This window comes from Solea solea, chromosome 11, assembly GCF_958295425.1.
Source record: "Solea solea chromosome 11, fSolSol10.1, whole genome shotgun sequence".
NCBI classification, from domain to species: domain Eukaryota; kingdom Metazoa; phylum Chordata; class Actinopteri; order Pleuronectiformes; family Soleidae; genus Solea; species Solea solea.
Genome location: NC_081144.1, coordinates 2,843,786 through 2,860,391, shown reverse-complemented (window position 1 = coordinate 2,860,391; position 16,606 = coordinate 2,843,786). Strand labels below are relative to the sequence as shown.

At 39.3% G+C, this 16,606-nt stretch overlaps 3 protein-coding genes across 3 annotated transcripts; 2 read left to right on the top strand and 1 right to left on the bottom strand.

The window, feature by feature from the left end:
- The first annotated feature begins 385 nt into the window (after positions 1 to 385).
- Positions 386 to 8,583, top strand: LOC131468999 (ubiquinol-cytochrome-c reductase complex assembly factor 5). The gene is made up of 3 exons (XM_058643775.1): positions 386 to 704; positions 4,771 to 5,019; positions 7,214 to 8,583. Exons 1-2 carry the CDS (start codon positions 425 to 427, stop codon positions 4,860 to 4,862), a joined length of 372 nt encoding a protein of 123 aa, XP_058499758.1. The 5' UTR covers positions 386 to 424; the 3' UTR covers positions 4,863 to 5,019; positions 7,214 to 8,583.
- On the bottom strand, positions 7,071 to 8,813 carry LOC131468998 (mimecan-like). Its single transcript, XM_058643774.1, has 6 exons — positions 8,619 to 8,813; positions 8,453 to 8,528; positions 8,050 to 8,214; positions 7,761 to 7,963; positions 7,577 to 7,669; positions 7,071 to 7,443 (listed from the first exon to the last, which is right to left on the bottom strand). The coding sequence occupies exons 1-6, from the start codon at positions 8,799 to 8,801 to the stop codon at positions 7,273 to 7,275; spliced, it is 891 nt and encodes a 296-aa protein (XP_058499757.1). The 5' UTR covers positions 8,802 to 8,813; the 3' UTR covers positions 7,071 to 7,272.
- Positions 8,814 to 11,794: 2,981 nt separating this feature from the next.
- LOC131468705 (14-3-3 protein beta/alpha-1) lies at positions 11,795 to 16,600 on the top strand. Its single transcript, XM_058643231.1, has 6 exons — positions 11,795 to 11,950; positions 13,631 to 13,932; positions 14,014 to 14,137; positions 14,273 to 14,436; positions 14,568 to 14,663; positions 14,770 to 16,600. Exons 2-6 carry the CDS (start codon positions 13,639 to 13,641, stop codon positions 14,824 to 14,826), a joined length of 735 nt encoding a protein of 244 aa, XP_058499214.1. The 5' UTR covers positions 11,795 to 11,950; positions 13,631 to 13,638; the 3' UTR covers positions 14,827 to 16,600.
- Positions 16,601 to 16,606: the final 6 nt, after the last annotated feature.

Here is a 16,606-nt window from a genome sequence, read left to right as displayed (position 1 = left end):
TCACACAAGTAAAGTCTGGTAAACCTTGGTGCTGCATTCATGGACTGTCGGCAGAGTTGGAAAGACAACGCCCCTTTCCCTCATGAAGGTAGTTAGCTATGCTAACCGTGTAGACACTTAGATAAACCGCCGAAGTCACAAACGTGTAACACGTCGCTACATGAAAACAAATCTATGTATAACATTTAGGACAAAATGGCACTGACTTTGAACTTATCTGCACATAACACTGTCAAGTAGAAGACGTCGTCGATTCGTTACACGCGCGCATACGCTGACCAAAACGTTTTCTTTTCTCCCAACCAAAACGATAGCACTTGAACGCAACATCGCGGCTCTTCCTGGGTGCGTTTGTTTCGTCTTCCGTTAACGGAGACGCCAAAGGTTCGCTTCTGCTTTCTTGCTCTCACCGCCCGTTTGCTTTATGCCACGGAACCAAACGAGCACGCCCGGCACGTCAGTCCCTCTCGTAACATTGGTAAAGGACACGTTGGGGACCCACGCTGTTCTCACTGCCCTTGTGTATGTTTTTCGGTGTCATTTAGCGAGGATGTTTCGACGCAGTCAAAACATTCGATATTTCCTGAGCCTTGTCCCGGGTAAACGTACACTAGGGACGTACAGGTTTCTCCCCATCTTCTTTTGCATCGGAGGAGTCATGGAGTGGATCATGATCAACGTGAGGATCGGAAAAGAGACTTTCTGTGAGTAAACAACGACAGACGGAGCGTCTGTTAAAATGTAAAACGTAGAATTGTGCAGCTGTCGTGATGTCTGTTGTTCGCCTGTTAGCTTCAGTAACTACCCGTCCACTGTCTCTTCTTATCAGCTGGAGACAAACTCACCTGATCTCACCTGTTTAATGTACACATTAAAACGGTAAAGGTACAATAATAATACAATAATACAGTGTGTGTGTGTGTGTGTGTACGTACGTGTACGTACTACTGCTGTGTACAATATACAATACTGTGAGTCTACTGCCATGGGCGGATGAATCTCTGGGGCAAACGCTTGTTCCTGGGAACCTAATGACCCCCCCATAGCCATGTATGTCCATGCCACACTGGCCTTGGAGAACTCGTACACAGAACGAGTTAAAGAGAACCCACCAAAGTGTTGTATGACATCTGCTTCTTATCTACATGGAATAGGTGTTGTGTGAGCTCTAAAACACAATTTTTTGGGAAAATGGGGTAAAAAAAATCTTAAAACACACTTTATTACGTTATTAGTGATGTCATGAGTGATGTAATGCCCATCTCTTTTTTGCAATGTACCACACTAAGGCCTTATTGTCAAATGTAATTGTAATTGTAAATGCTTAGAGTTGCCTGTTACATCTACGTCCTTATGATGCATGTGAAGATGTCCTGTGCTATGCTACACGCGCAACATAGCTTAAATATTGTGGTTTTCTTGGCGACAAAGCGAGTTGTTGACAAAACAACGTGGTTAAATCCTCAATTCTACCTTTTGCTTTTAAAGGTCGAGATCGTGATGACTATTCAATCAATATTCAATTTACAATCAAGATGGCGTCACCCCTATTGGTTGTATATTGTGTATATAAACAAAATGCAACTTTGATGTCATAGCCCCACCTCTCTAACCTAACCTTCATGGTACGTTCCATTTGTACTCAGAATTTCTGAGGTTTCTCGGTAACGAATGTGTCCTGGACTCGGATTTCCAACTCATGGGATTCCAAATTGGCTGCCAGCAAACACTGCTACTTTACTGTCAATTTCACTTGTAGTGTAGTGTAGTGTAATGTTTAACTATAGACCTGTTGCTACCATCAGTACGTTTATACATGCACAGTTTAATCGAGCTAAGGCCGTAGTCCGACTAAGACAAGCAATCTTAACCCTGTATCTCTCCATAAGCTAGTGCGTATTGAATGAGATGGATCATGCTGTGGTTCTGTATGTTCCGTACACAAATTAGATTGCACATGGCTCTTGTTTTTGCTGTTTTATCCGGAGAAAGACAAAGCCGCCATATGATTTTCAGCAACATTACTGCAGTTTATACATTGTCTCCTTCTTCTTCTGGGTCTAAGTCTGAAGAGGAAATTTTGGTGCATGTGCAGCAAACCAAGTCCCAATCAGCCAATAGAGGAGTAATCGGACTATGAATCACATTATCCAGGTGTGTTAGTCCGACTAAGACTAGCTCGGTTTTAGTCGGACTAACATGTTTACATGATATTAGGAAAAACTGAAAGTATTGTCTTAGTCTGACCATAATTGGACTTTTAACATGCTATGTACATGAATGAGTGTGCAAAATACCATGTAGAGCACTGTGGCCGCTTGGTAATTATTCAGACACTTGCATTTTTCAGGATAATATTCAATTCAATTTTATTTGTATCGTGCCAAATCATAACATACATTATCTCAAGGCACTGTACGAAGACAACATCATTGAAAGCAGTGAAACCCAACAATTCACACATGAGCAAACACTAGGCATCAGTGGAGAGAAAAAAACTCCCTTTTAACAGAAGTAGAAATCTCTGACAGAACCAGACTCAAAGATGTGCAGCATCTGCCTCGACTAGTTGGGGTGAAAGGAAAAATGGGGGACAGAAGAGAGGTGGGGGACTGATAGGGGGGAGAGAAAGGATTAGAGGGAGATGAGGTAGAGACAGAAGAGAGAGACCAGGAGCAGATATACGACAATTGTATCGTGTTAGTCAGTGATGACAATTTGTGCAGTTTTATTATAAATCTTGGCCTAATTGTCAATAAATCATAAAAAAAGTGCAATTATGTGTGTGCTGTCCACCACTTAAATCAGCACCACTGATGCTTCCCATCCATTATTGTAGTAGTATTTGCTTTTTTGCAATAAATCAGGGAATGTGGTGGTTTCTTCATTCTTCAGTCCACACATACCTCCTCTCCTCTGCCATTTCCACCATCTGTTCCAGTGCAGAGAAATGAAGAAGAGTGATGGTTCAGTCGTTTTCATTTCTTCACATCATCCTTTATTCGATTTATCTGATGTGCCAGTTTTTCCACCTCCTCAACCATTAAAAAACCTTTATGGGACATTTCAAGATTAGAAATTGATTTATCAGACCATCTGTTTATCTCGTTCTCTATTTTTCCTCAAAGTTAAGTATAAAAAAATGATGGGAAGTACTAAAAAACTGTTATTATTCATAATTTGTTTTTATGACAATGCAAAGTCCCAAATAGTCTTGAATTGAAGAGGTGATATACGTATAATACCCATATTCTTAAAATTTGAATGAATAAATTATTACATGGTGAAAACTGCTTATTTTATCTGTCCCAAAGTTCAAAATAAGAACTTAAATTACTTTTTTTTGGTCCAACAAATAATTGAAATCTTGAAAATCCTTATTTTCAGTAATAATCAAAGCAAGGAATCTTGACATTTGAGAGATTTGAACTAGAGAATGTAATTAGTTGTACCTGTACAGAGTAGATATACATCAGTTCCACTCACAAGTCTCTAAAGTGTTTTTCTGCTCTCATTGAAGCCATATTACATTTTTCCAGATGTGCTCAAATGTGCCACTTCAGAAGAAGCGAAGGCTCAAAGCCCTTCTGTTATAAAAAGAAGGGGAAAAAAAAACTGCAATCCTGCACATTTTTATCCACTTGTACTCTGAGAATATTTTTTCTCCTCTGCTTGTTTCATTTTTCTGGATGGAAGTTGATTGTTTATGATGTGTCTTTCCAGGGTTTATAAAAGTCCTCAGTAACAGTGAAGGAACAAGGCATTTATTTGATGTCTGACATTAAAAACAACACATGGATTTAAGAAATTTCAGTCTGGTCAGTTTCAGAACTGCTCCAAACCTTTTTCATGGATTTGTCAGATGATGGAAAGCACAGACGACAGGTGAAAATTTCACCAATGGTGGCTTAGGGCCATTTAATGTCAAGTAAGCTTGGAACTTACTGACAAACATGAGGGTTTTTAATTACACTGGTTCTGCTCCTATTAAAACAAACAGTGGAAAACTGCTCTGTTGTGCAAAATGGCTCAAGAAATGCTCCCATACTTTTTTTCTCTCTGTTGCAACACCTTTCATATGTTCGTATATTACAAAATCAGACTGAGATGCTTATTTTCCAATTAGGAAATAAAATGTTGTGAAAAGCCACCAGGGGCAATTTTGCTAAAAGTTTTAGTTGCTAAAAGAGCTAATTTTCATCTGCGAATTTCTATTTGCAAAACATCAACATGTCATTGGACAAATGGTGATACAGGAAGACACTCCATAAGTGAAGAGACAGACTAGTAGTGTTGTTCAATAACTGGTGACTGAAGTTAACATTTTTTTTTGTATTATTTGTCTTCACTAAATGGTTCTATTGTGTCAAAAAAAGAAAATATGCTTCTCGTATGCCCAGATTTCTTAAAAATTGGTATCAACCATAGAAAAGACCCATAATGGTCGACCTCTAATTAACAGCAGAGAATCTGTGGACTAATCATCGCAGCAATCAAATAAATGGCATTGCCTTTCAATCATAGATATTGGATATTGCACTGGTTTACATTGTGATTACTTTGCAATTAATTGTGCAGTTCTATTTGACTTTTGAAAACTTATAAAAACAAGAAAGAAAAGTACAGTATAATATGATCATTTGATAATAAGTATATTAATGCATGTGTCACCAGTGGGGGGAAACCTCAGTGCACCTTCACCTGCATCCAAAGCTGTCTGTATTATCTGCATCTCATCTGAGCATATTATTTTTCCACCTCTTTCCCCAGATGACGTGTACCGGAGGAAACAATCGGAACGGGAGTACCAGCGCAGGATAGCAGATGGACCCGTCGTTCTGGACGAGCCTGCAGCCAAGTGAACAGCTGTCCCATCTGATGTGGACTCAACATGTGTCGACGAAGGACAAATCATAGACTCTCGCCTAATCTAAAAAACATGCCACTGGTTCAACAACAACAACATTAGCACAGTAATCAGCACGCAGTGATGACGGAGAACTCTCTTCCAACATGCAGGTTTTTATTGTTTATATGGTCTTTGGTTTAAAAAAAAAAAAAAAAAAAAACAGCAACTCAGCAGCTTTAATATGACTCTGTGAGAGATGAAAACAAAGAGTGCGACAAAACATCTCATATGTTCATAGTAACCATTGCTTTCACAGAAAATCCATTATGTTTAAAAAATCCACAGCACCTGCCAAGTAAAAACAGTCTCAGCTGTATTTGTTACTCATGGAAATACAAAAAGAGCCTTTGTGTTCATCGACATCTTGACGATTTGTCTCGCACTCGCGGATAAAACCGACGGGAAGCGATAAAACGACAATAAAAAAACTAAAAAAACACAAGCTGACCCGCCCCTTAAAGGTCTAGTGTGTAAGAATTAGTGACAGATAATGGACTCCGGGGAACTACGGTGGCCTTCACATACCAGAAAAGATGTTCCTCTTCTAAACGTGAAACCTACTCACTGTCAGGTTTGTCCATTCAGGCTGATTTTGGAAGACCTTAGAAGAGTCTATTGGCGCTTTTCCACTATACAGCTCAAGCACGGCTTGGCTCAGCTCGACTCTCTTCATAGTACCTCCTCCACGTGGGCGGGGTCGTCGTAGCTCGTCTGTGTGAAACTGCTGCGATTATACGCGACGCAAACACACAAACTTGTGACGGGCAAAGCAGTTGTTTTCGGTGAAATTGAATCATTAGAATCATTAGAATCAAAAAGATTAGTTCAGTACTTCCTGCATGACCGGAGCACAGACTGAACTAAAGTACGTGTGAACGGGTAGTGATTTGGTTTACGATCCAGTCTTTTGTCAGTGCTGTCGTTAAGATTTTAGACGTTTTCTTGCTAAATGTTGGAGATTAACACATGTTTTCAGGATCTTTCAAGTCTTTCACTGATCTACAGTTCGGCATTGTTCGGACATCGCGCTCGTGACTCTTCCAGTGACGACACTCTCTGACCAATTGGTGGGCGGCAGTCTGTCGACGTCACATTTTAGTATTGACTCGGCTCGCTTAGAACCTCGCCAGAGCAGGTACTAAAAAAAAGTACCAGGTACTATCGCTAATGGAAAAGACGAGTCGAGGTAGAACTGTATAATGGAAAAGCAATATTTGCAGTCACAACCTGAGTCTGAAAAAATCAGCATCCAGTGGGTGCGTTTTCGCGTCTTCACATGGGCGTGTTTCTTCTGATAGACCTTGAGACTGTTGCTTGAGTACATATTTAACTTCTTCTTATTCTAAGGCACGGAAAACCAAACTCTTTTTTTAAGCAATTGTACAAAAGCACATGGGGTGGCCTTTCACATGCAATGTCAAAAAAGCCGATTTGTTTTTTAAAATGACCGCGGTTGCTGCAGCTTCAGTGAATTAATTAATAAAGACATAAAATAAAGACAGAATCATAGCCTACATCCATACTACAACATTTTCCTTTAAAAAATGCACATGTTCTAAAGTGTAAGAATGCTGCTGGCTCTGTGATCATTAGAAAACCCTGGCGCTGTGTTTTAGTGTGGACAGGCAAAACAGAGACCTTTAAAAAGAAATAAAAATCATGACCGTTGCACACACACATTCACTTCCTCAGCTGCGCCACTATCAGGTGTGAACAAAAAGTTCCCACGTTACCATGCTACTTTCACTTCATCAGTGGTTTAAATACCATTGTTGTTACTTGTTAGTTATACTCTCTGACCACCAGCTTCCTGTTTACACCGGCCCTGCACATGACACATGATGTGTGATATGTGATTTAACGTGTACTGACAAATCACCTCTGAAACTGAGCTACAACCTCTGGTGTTCAATTATGCTTTAAATGAAAATGTGGTGTTGTGGATGTCGTTCAGCTGCTTCTTATCAGGATAATGAGAGGTTTAAAGATTATTTCAGAGTTTTACAAAAGTCCTTGTATCTAAAGATGTCCTGAAAGCACTCGCTGCATTCAAAAAGAATGTATTTGTGCACACAACAAAGCGATGTTGCATGTGTTGCATGTGAACAGCCCATTGTGGATGATATATTCAATCTCTGCCTCCTAAATGTTACACACTGGATCTTTTTATCATATTTTTTTATTTTCCGTCTCGGCCACACTGTGTTGAACTGTACTGTTACTGTTAGATTTAAATATATAAAAGATAAGTTGAAAACCGCATTTTCTAAATGGTATTTTTCTTTTCCTTTTTGCACCCTTCAGTTAACACAGAACATCCAGCCCTAGGTTTACGTCTGTCTAACGGATGCTTGAGTGATCTCTCAGTTGTACCATCCGACAGGAAGAGTCTGCAGACACACAAAGCTGTTGGGGTGCTGCGACAGCTTCACCGGGTTCCCGTCCAGCCTCACCTGGTCCATGTTGCTCCGGATGTAGTAACTGGTGTTACCTTTGCAGAACGTCTCATCTGTTATTGTGGAGATCTTGTTGTTCTGCGGGGGTTAAGGACACAAAGTTGGATGGTCACATAACTGCTACTGGCTCCCTCCACAGGCAGTAAAAAAAACCTAATCGCTTCTACAGAGCATCTCTGTCGGGACACCAGTGATTTACAGTTGAACTTACATGCAGGTGCACGACGTGCAGAGACTCTGGGAGGTGTGGCACTCCTGTCAGTTCATTGTTTCCCAGGTAAAGATAAGCCAGTCTGGTGAGTTTCTGCAACAACAACAAAAAGGTGCCACTGTCCTCAAACACACATCCACCGCACAGAATTCAGCATAGAATGAGTAAACAAAAAAGCACTTACTTTGAAAGCGTTTGCCTTTACACCCTGCGTTTTAAGCCTGTTGAAATTGGCATTGAATGTGACCAGACCGTTGGGAAGCATTGGGAGTTTGGTCAGTCTGTTATCCGCGAGGGTGAGCTCCTCCAGATTAGGAAGTCTGGAAAAGGCGCCGTCTTCTATCTCGGTGATGAGATTCCCAGTTAGGTCGATTCTCCTTAATGTGGCTGGAAAAAGTAAAAAAAAAAGGAAAAAGGAGAGCGTTTGCAAGAGGCACAGAGTTTTATTTAACATGTGGACAACTTTTATTTACCCATATCTGCAAAGTCTTTATTGCGTATTCTTGTGATTTTGTTGAAGCGAGCGTAGAGGTACGCCGTTTCCTTTGGCAGCGCTGGAACTGATGACATTTCAGGGGAAACCTCCTCACAATAAACTGATCCAGTCAGGCAAACGCACAGGAGACATGTGGGTAACTCTGGAAAACAAATCACTCTTGATTTTACTTTTCTTTTCCCTTTTTTTCCCTTTTTTTCAAGCGCTTGCGGTACTTCTGAATCAATTGGTCACGGCAGTGTGGCTGGAGACACTTGATCGGCCCTGAGTTATTACATAATACGGACTGTAAGTACATTCACAAAAATGTGGAAGGATGCCCTGACAACTGTTGCATAATCTGCTTTGAACCACTATTAAACTTTTAAAAGGAACCTTACCGGCGGTTGCTGGAGATGCCGAGTCAGAGTCTTTGTCTTGTTGGAAGCCATAGTCCGCAAGGTTTACAATGTCTCTCTGCAAATAAAGGAAATACATAAAATCTTCAATAAAAATCCTCATCAACACTGTTCTACATGTCCTCCGGTGCAGTGAATAATGTCTTACCTTGAGTTTTCTTGCTTCCATGTATTCGACCTTTGCTGCAGAACATAGTGTCCACAGGAGCACGACGAATGTGAAAATTAAAGTCCTTAATTGTATCATGGTGTCTTGGAGAGAGAGGAAGGAGAGGGAGCTGTCTGCGAGACTGGGATCTGAGGTAAATGTGAGGAGGAAAAATTTTTCCATCCAGTTTTTATTCAGCTGCCAGTATACCGCTGGGTAAGACGGGGAAACAGACTTTAACTCAATACATGCTGTCCTTCTCTCACTCTCATGATGACTCTTTAATACAAGCAATTATTATTGTTTTCGTTTCAACAAACACTTCACTGTGTAGTGCACATAGAGGAGAACATGTGGAACTCATATGGTTAGGTATGATTTTAAATATTGATTGAGTGAATTTAAGGAATGTTGCTCTCAACATTTTTTTTTTTTTTTTACTTTGTCCCATAAAAGAATGTTTCACTGGAAAAACAGAGTGGTCTCAGGTTCCTGTAACTGATGGTGAACAATTGACTTATTCATTAAATGAGCTGCCAAAGCAAGCATTGAACTCGCCTGGAGAAAGAAAACTTTCATTTTTCAGCCTTAAAACTTCACTTTACATAACTTCATAACAGAAGGCTGAATTTTTTTGAAAGATTTGTTTTTCAAGAATATACACGGCATGTCAAGCATTTTTCCATTTTTGAAGCCGCTCTCTTAGTCAAATTAGCACAAGTGCCTTTTCTCCTCAATTGGACGTGAATCAACATCTTACTTGGAAAACACATTAGCTCCACCACCGCAGACCATTACAGCTCCTTTGCATCCAAATAAGAAGCATCAAAGGCTACTCGACCATTTCAATGTGCTGAAATGATCTATCACTTGGGTTTTGTTGATTGATTATAAAAAGATCAAGTAGCAACGTTCCTGATGATTTTCTGAGTGCTTTTAGTCCTGTTTGAAGCAAAAGTGCTCTTTTTTCTTTCTGGCTTGTGACAGCTGTAAGGGGGTTTGCATTTCTTTGTTTTAGTTCAAGGCCCAGCATTGATAAATAAATGCATATTCCACCATCACACAAGCTGCTTGTTCTGTCACCTTACCTTATCTCCTAAAGGTGCCAGACATACGATTTGAGCACGATGATAATGTGCAGTTTTTGACCTGCAATTAAATTAGTGTCTTATATAAAGTACCTAAAAGTGATGTTACCAGAAAAGGACTTTGGTAGAAGTTACAGTCCCCTTTTTCCTAATATTACTTAAGTAAAAGTCTTAAAGTATATGATATTAACTGTACTTAAGTATCAACAGTGATTTTCTGATATAAAATGTAAGTATTAAAAAAAAGTGACAAGTTGTCATTCAACTGGAAGGTTGTGGGTTTAATTCCTGGATCTGCTAGTCTATATGTGTCCTTGAGTAATACACTTAACCCCATGTTGCAGCGTGAGAATGGGTGAATGCCAAAACTGTAATGAAAAACTACAAAAATCTATAAATATAGACCATTACCAACTCTTCTTCACTCTTCTCCAAAAAACAAAATCTATATACACAAAAATCCATTTACCGAAAATTACAGAAAAACAATAGTACTGCATTTACTCTTCCATTTCGCCACCAGAGCTGTTTCTTTCACTGCAACCAACCAACCTACTTCCTCCTACGACACACTCTTTATACAGGCCCTATGCCCCTACCCTTCACACACTAAATATCCAAAAACCACAATAAATCCTCACGACAGTTTGTTCATCATTGTCTACTGTCGTGCATTTTTCTTAAAAAGAGATAGAAAATCCTCATAATTTCTGTTTCATTTCACAAACACGCTGAATATTACATAGTAGAAGATTTTAAACACTTTTATACACACTATACATTTGTGTCCAATTCTAAAATCAACTAAAACATAACATTACAATATTTTTAATTAGGTGCACAGGGCATTAGATGATACATTATATAGAGGGACAGTATATACATATACAAAGGGACAGTGTCATTGACATGTCAGTGACATTGACCTTTGACCTTGCCATATTATGACGTCAACTTGCCTACAATGCACACACCTCTGCCCAATTTGATTGTCCCAATTATTTACTATATATTTGAACAGTGTTGTGATAATGTTAAAGCTGAGAAGTTAAAAGTTGTTTACCCACAAGGGGGGGCGGGGACCTTTGCAGAAAACAGGAATTTCAGAATGCTGTATATAGGCACAGATGTCTCCAACAAGTGGAATGTTTCAACAGCCAAAGTGGCACAACTGTGATTCGCAAAGGCTTCAATTTAGGATAAATGCAGTATGCAGCATTTCTGACCCAAGGTTTATTCTGTACTCTCTCTGTGGTGTCAAATTATACCTTAAATTCAATCTGGTTTCACTCTATTAGAACATGAATGTCCAAATTAAGATTGACTTATATATGAAATAACAAAGCAAATCACAATCGCAATCCTGATATTTCCCCCAAATGGTGTGTGAGAGTACACACGCGTGTCCAATATGACTTCTTTTAATATCTCGAAAAAGAAAACTTTTCATGAGCTCAGAGAAATGGCCTCTGTCTGTCCAGCTTTATATCAACATACTGTACATCTCATAAATTGGGACACAGAGATTTGGGCTTCCCTTCTCACAGGACAGTGATAATACATTGTAAATATACTGTAACAAAGTGAGTCCAAAATAAAGACAATTCTGTATTGTAGCTATTTTTGCTATCTGAGTTGGATACTTAAAAATACAGTTGTTACTTTTAGATTTAGTTAGATATAATATGTATGTATGTGTATATATGTATATGTGTGTGTACAAATGTGTATGTATATATGCGTGTATATGTTCATATATAATATATACGTATTGTATATATACATATATACGTACATATATACACATACATTTTTTTTTAAGAATTTGAAGAATATATATGAATAATTTGCCGTTCGAGATACGCAAATTAAATAAAAATGTTAGTGTACACCATTTCCTCTTCTGTGCTGCTGCAGTGCAGAGACTGATAAAAAAACCGCGTTATTGTGAACATGGTCGTTTACACTACGTCTCTAAAAAAATCCCCGTTAATATGTTAAAAAAAGAGCACATAACAATGATAACAATGATAACAATGGCGTTTCCTTTGCTCAGCTGTTATTTAGCATGTGAATAGTAGCTGCATTAGGTGAGGCAGATGTGTGCGGTGAGAGAAGAGGAAACAGAAGTGCCAGTGTAGCGGAAGTGGTACTGCCCTGAGCGATACGCTGACCTAACGGAGGACGGAGGCTCAATCGTCCAGAGAGAGAGCGATAAAAGCAGGACTAAAAGTCACCCATATTGTGAGTATGGTCGTGCCGCGGTCACGAAAAGCCCGTTATAACACGAGATACTCCATTCGTGTTTGAATTTTGAAACGCCCGTTGCACCGTGTCCGCTGGGATCCCGTTGAGAAGCTATCATGTTCGCGGAGCAGGTTAGCTGGCTAGCGTTAGCTGCTAGCGAGCTATCCGACGGTCGGATTCCATGACACTTTGTTCTGTCGGGATCGGCAGTCTGGGTGGGCCGCGATACAGCTGCCTAAAACGAGTTAAACGCAAAATTCACACTCCAAAATATAATATTTCCTTTCTCGTGTGTGTCATGCGATCGACTAACATAGTAGGCCTTTACTCAAACGTGCGTTTTTACGCTGAAAGGCCGCCGTAGCTCTTCGCTGGCCTATGTTCGAACCGTTATGTAGCGGTAACCATACATTTGACGACAGGAGCTACATAGCCTGTAGCTGCTTCGCTGTGCGCTATTGTGTTAACAACGGGACAGATTTGCCTAAAATAACATGATATCTTCCAGTTTAGTCGCTGACATAAATGAGGCAAAACCAGCCACCGCTTGTATCCGTCGTATTCGGTGAACTAATGCTCACATCGGCGAGCGAAATGTCACCCTAGCATCGGGGGAGGGCATTACAAACTGACCCGGGAAGGCTTCGCCTGCTACCGCAAAGGGTCGGTTGAATGAACGGCGGAAGAGCCAGTAGTCAATTTTACACTTAAATAATTATAAAGCGTATTAGACGAATCAGATATTCTCATATTCAGATTAAATTTACATGGAAATAGACATGATTGGCGGACCTGATCTTGCTAGCAGCTAGCATTAGCAAGTGATGCGAATGGTTGACCCACTTGCCTGTGGGCCCAGTTCGCTGTGTCTCACTCCCTCAAGGGATGGGACGATATGAACATTTCACGATTATTTCGGTTAAAAATAATTGTAATGGGTCATATCTCTGCGACAATTTTTTTAAGTTTTTTTTTATTAAAATGATCATAATATAGATTTGTCTTTCATTGTGGTTAGACATATGGTCTTTATCGCTAGCAGGCGAGATACATATTTTTTGGGGGGGCATATCTAAACTACTGTTAAATATTATCATTGTGATTAAAATTACCACATCTCACAAAGACCAATATTAAATTTACAATTGTATACATACAATTAATGCGATGTGTTTGTAACAAGCTATATGAAATGAGGGGATTGAAAAAGTGTTGTCAATCGAGTAAATGCATATTAATTGCTCCAGTTTACATTGCAGTAAATGTGTTATAACATTCTTTATCAATACATCCCTAATTGAATCTTGTGGTTTTACACAAATTAATATTGCATTTAATATAAGAGATCAGGTCAGATATTAATATATTAGGGATGAAACAATTACTTGATTAATCGATTGTTAATCAATTCATGTGTTAAACTTAATTTTGAGTGATTTTTTTTTTTGAATTTTCAACTGCTTATATGTGAATATTTTATTGTTTCTTTGCCCAAACAAGTATTCGTTTAATTGAGAAAATAATCAACAAAGAATCGATTATGAATAGAATTGTTAGTTGCAGCCATAAAATATGGTAAAACATTATATGTAAGGACCTGTTAACCTTGTGAATTACCCATCACTGTCTTTTGTATATTCACAAAATCTTCCAATATTCTATTTTCCCCTCTCTCAGTCTAGAAAATGGACAAGAATGACCTGGTACAGAAGGCCAAGCTTGCTGAGCAGGCCGAACGCTACGATGACATGGCCGCAGCCATGAAGTCGGTGACCGAGCAAAGCGGGGATCTGTCAAATGAGGATCGCAACCTTCTCTCGGTTGCCTACAAGAATGTGGTAGGGGCACGCCGCTCATCCTGGCGCGTCATCTCCAGCATTGAGCAGAAGGCTGAAGGCAATGACAAAAAAACGCAGATGGCACGTGAATACCGGGAGAAGATTGAGACTGAGCTGCAGGAAATCTGCAATGATGTGCTTGTAAGGGTTTCCTTTATAAAAAAAATATGATTGAAGCGCTTTTGTGTTATTACAAAATCATTAACAAACTACTGTTTTCAGAACTTACTGGACAACTTTCTCATCGCCAATGCAATCGCTCCTGAAAGCAAGGTGTTCTACCTGAAAATGAAAGGCGACTATTATAGATACCTGTCTGAGGTTGCATCTGGGGACAGCAAGAAGGGTAAGTGAACACATGCATCATTCATTTGAAATTGCGTGCAGTAGTTTCTTAACATCTTCTTTGTCATTGTTGCTGTTGTTATTTATTTTGAATTTTTACACTCGCGTTTCTTTTGTTAACCTTTGCCTCATTAAGATACGGTGGATAATTCCCAGAAGGCCTACCAGGAAGCATTTGAAATTAGCAAGGGGGAGATGCAGCCAACACACCCCATAAGGCTTGGTCTGGCCCTCAACTTCTCAGTCTTCTACTATGAAATCCTCAACAACCCAGACAAGGCCTGCACCTTGGCTAAGACGGTATGGCCTGAATTTGAGTTTACAGTGCTAAGTGATTGAAAGAGAATACTCAGTTTTATTTAGTCTAGCCTTACAAGGATGCTGCTTGATAATAAACATATTTAATAACAAATCCAACATCTGAATTTCAGGCATTTGATGAAGCCATCGCTGAACTTGACACTTTGAATGAGGATTCCTACAAAGACAGCACCCTGATCATGCAACTACTAAGGGACAACCTGACTGTGAGTTTCAAACTTTTAATGCTGTTTTTTTTTTTATATAGCTTGATCGCGATGTGTGATGTTTTTTCACTGCCAGTCGTAACATTGTGCCTTTTTCTGTCCCCAGCTGTGGACATCAGAAAACCAGGCAGATGAGCCAGAAACCGGAGATGGGGAAAACTAATGGAATTGCACTGTTAATCCACCCACACTTTTATCTTAAACACAGACAGCTTATATACATCCCCCTCCACTCCATCAGCCCCTCCCACTTCTGTATGACAAGCAGCCTGAATTGCTCCTGACAAAGTAGTTTAATCCTCTCAGTTCACTGCGAGATGACAGGGTAAATTTCAGTTGTTAGCAGATTCAGTCACTTTGTGGAAACATGCCGTATTGATTAGTGAGTCCACGTTGCTGTTGTGTTTGTCGGCTTAGTGCGTCAGCCTGTGTATAGTGTGACTGAGTGTGAAAGGACGTGAAAGTTTGTGCGTATGGTCTTGGGGGGGTGGGAAGGGGTGTTGTGAATTTTAATCGTCCTTCCAAATTCCTTTGTTGTGCATTTTCCCCATCCCATTTTTTTTGTTACTTTTCTTATTTGTGATTCCTCATGATATTTACAGGTTTTATTGTATTGGTAATTGAACTGGCAGTTGATTTCCACCAAACACTGTGATGGTAGGCGTTCCATTTGCTTCACGACCCCAAAAAAAACCACGGTTTTTACGTTTGAATTTCCAAGACACGCGTACAATCCCGTATTCAGCTAACTGCAATTCTGCTGTGTGCTCATACAGAAAGGAGGCAGGCTGTATTGTGACACTGACATCTTGGTGTATTGCTTCTTGATCACATTCACAAAATTCCCAGTTTGAAAGTTCCAAGGGCCCTCAAATAATCATGTTAGATTTGTTCAGGCAAGACATTCCATATTATTAGGCTTCTAAAAAAAAAGGCAGTGCTCCTTTTGTGTTTTTTATTATTTTTTAAACTAATTATTGATTGTCGTTGTAGTTTTACTTACTGTTCAGGTGCTGCTTGATTTTAATACAATGACGGTTGTATGTGCATTAATGTGGTTCCATGTATTTTGCAAGATTGACTATCATCTGTATGTAAAACCTTAAGAACCCTTTTTATTGATGTTAATTGAAAATGTCTCACCACACTGTATCAATCCTGCTTGCAAAATATTCCTCTTAAAGCAGTTGTTTTATCCCAAAAAAAGGAAAGAAAAAAAAAGTTGTGCCTGGCTTTCTCTTCCAGCCTCTGTTTTCATTAGGTGGCGGCATCTGCTTGTTGCTTTTAGAATTGTCAAAAGAAAATTAGTTAGGCTAGACAAACGGAAAACTGGTAAATGTTGACCTCATCCTTTTTATTTTAACCCAGGTGCATGACTCTGCTGTTTGTACGGTTGTCGGTGTGAACGATCACCTCAAAAATCAGGTTTCACATTTTGAAGGTGCAGTTTGGGAAAGAAGCTCAGTGTCACAATACCATGTATCACCACTACATTCCACGTATTGTAGTTGAAGACACCATTCCACATTATAGCTGACAGTCTCTTTACAATGCTCCAATGATTTGAAAGGAACTTCTGTTTAAAAAAGAAAAATAATAAAAAAAAGTCATGTCAGTTTATTATTATGCTTGATGAAAACGCAGTTAGTGAATGTGGAACGAAGCCTGTCTGTATATCAGGTATCTACTTGCTTTGTTTTTACTGACAAGTCTTATGGCTAAAAATTTGCTTCTGTAACAGTCTATTACCCAGTGCACACACGTGGTTGTGAAAATTTAGATTAGTACTGAAAAGCAATGAAGAAGTGGAGATAAACAATGGTTGGTGTTATTCTAGCTTTGTGTTTATGTATCTTTAAAACCATTCTAGTTTCACTCTACATGTAAGAAATAGGAAAGTGTCAAAGACCAGTGAAATAAAGTTTCGTTTAAGGTAATGGGAA

What these genes read in the sequence shown, in the direction of transcription:
- LOC131468998 (XM_058643774.1), bottom strand. Translation starts at nt 8,801, where the DNA reads ATGGAAAAATTTTTCCTCCTCACATTTACCTCAGATCCCAGTCTCGCA. An exon ending in TGGAAGCAAGAAAACTCAAG is followed by an intron (nt 8,529 to 8,618) that starts GTAAGACATTAT and finishes CTTTATTTGCAG; the next exon opens with AGAGACATTGTAAACCTTGC. An exon ending in TAAAGGCAAACGCTTTCAAA is followed by an intron (nt 7,670 to 7,760) that starts GTAAGTGCTTTT and finishes TTGTTGTTGCAG; the next exon opens with AAACTCACCAGACTGGCTTA.
- LOC131468999 (XM_058643775.1), top strand. Translation starts at nt 425, where the DNA reads ATGCCACGGAACCAAACGAGCACGCCCGGCACGTCAGTCCCTCTCGTA. An exon ending in GATCGGAAAAGAGACTTTCT is followed by an intron (nt 705 to 4,770) that starts GTGAGTAAACAA and finishes CTCTTTCCCCAG; the next exon opens with ATGACGTGTACCGGAGGAAA.
- LOC131468705 (XM_058643231.1), top strand. Translation starts at nt 13,639, where the DNA reads ATGGACAAGAATGACCTGGTACAGAAGGCCAAGCTTGCTGAGCAGGCC. An exon ending in AAATCTGCAATGATGTGCTT is followed by an intron (nt 13,933 to 14,013) that starts GTAAGGGTTTCC and finishes TACTGTTTTCAG; the next exon opens with AACTTACTGGACAACTTTCT. An exon ending in CCTGCACCTTGGCTAAGACG is followed by an intron (nt 14,437 to 14,567) that starts GTATGGCCTGAA and finishes TCTGAATTTCAG; the next exon opens with GCATTTGATGAAGCCATCGC.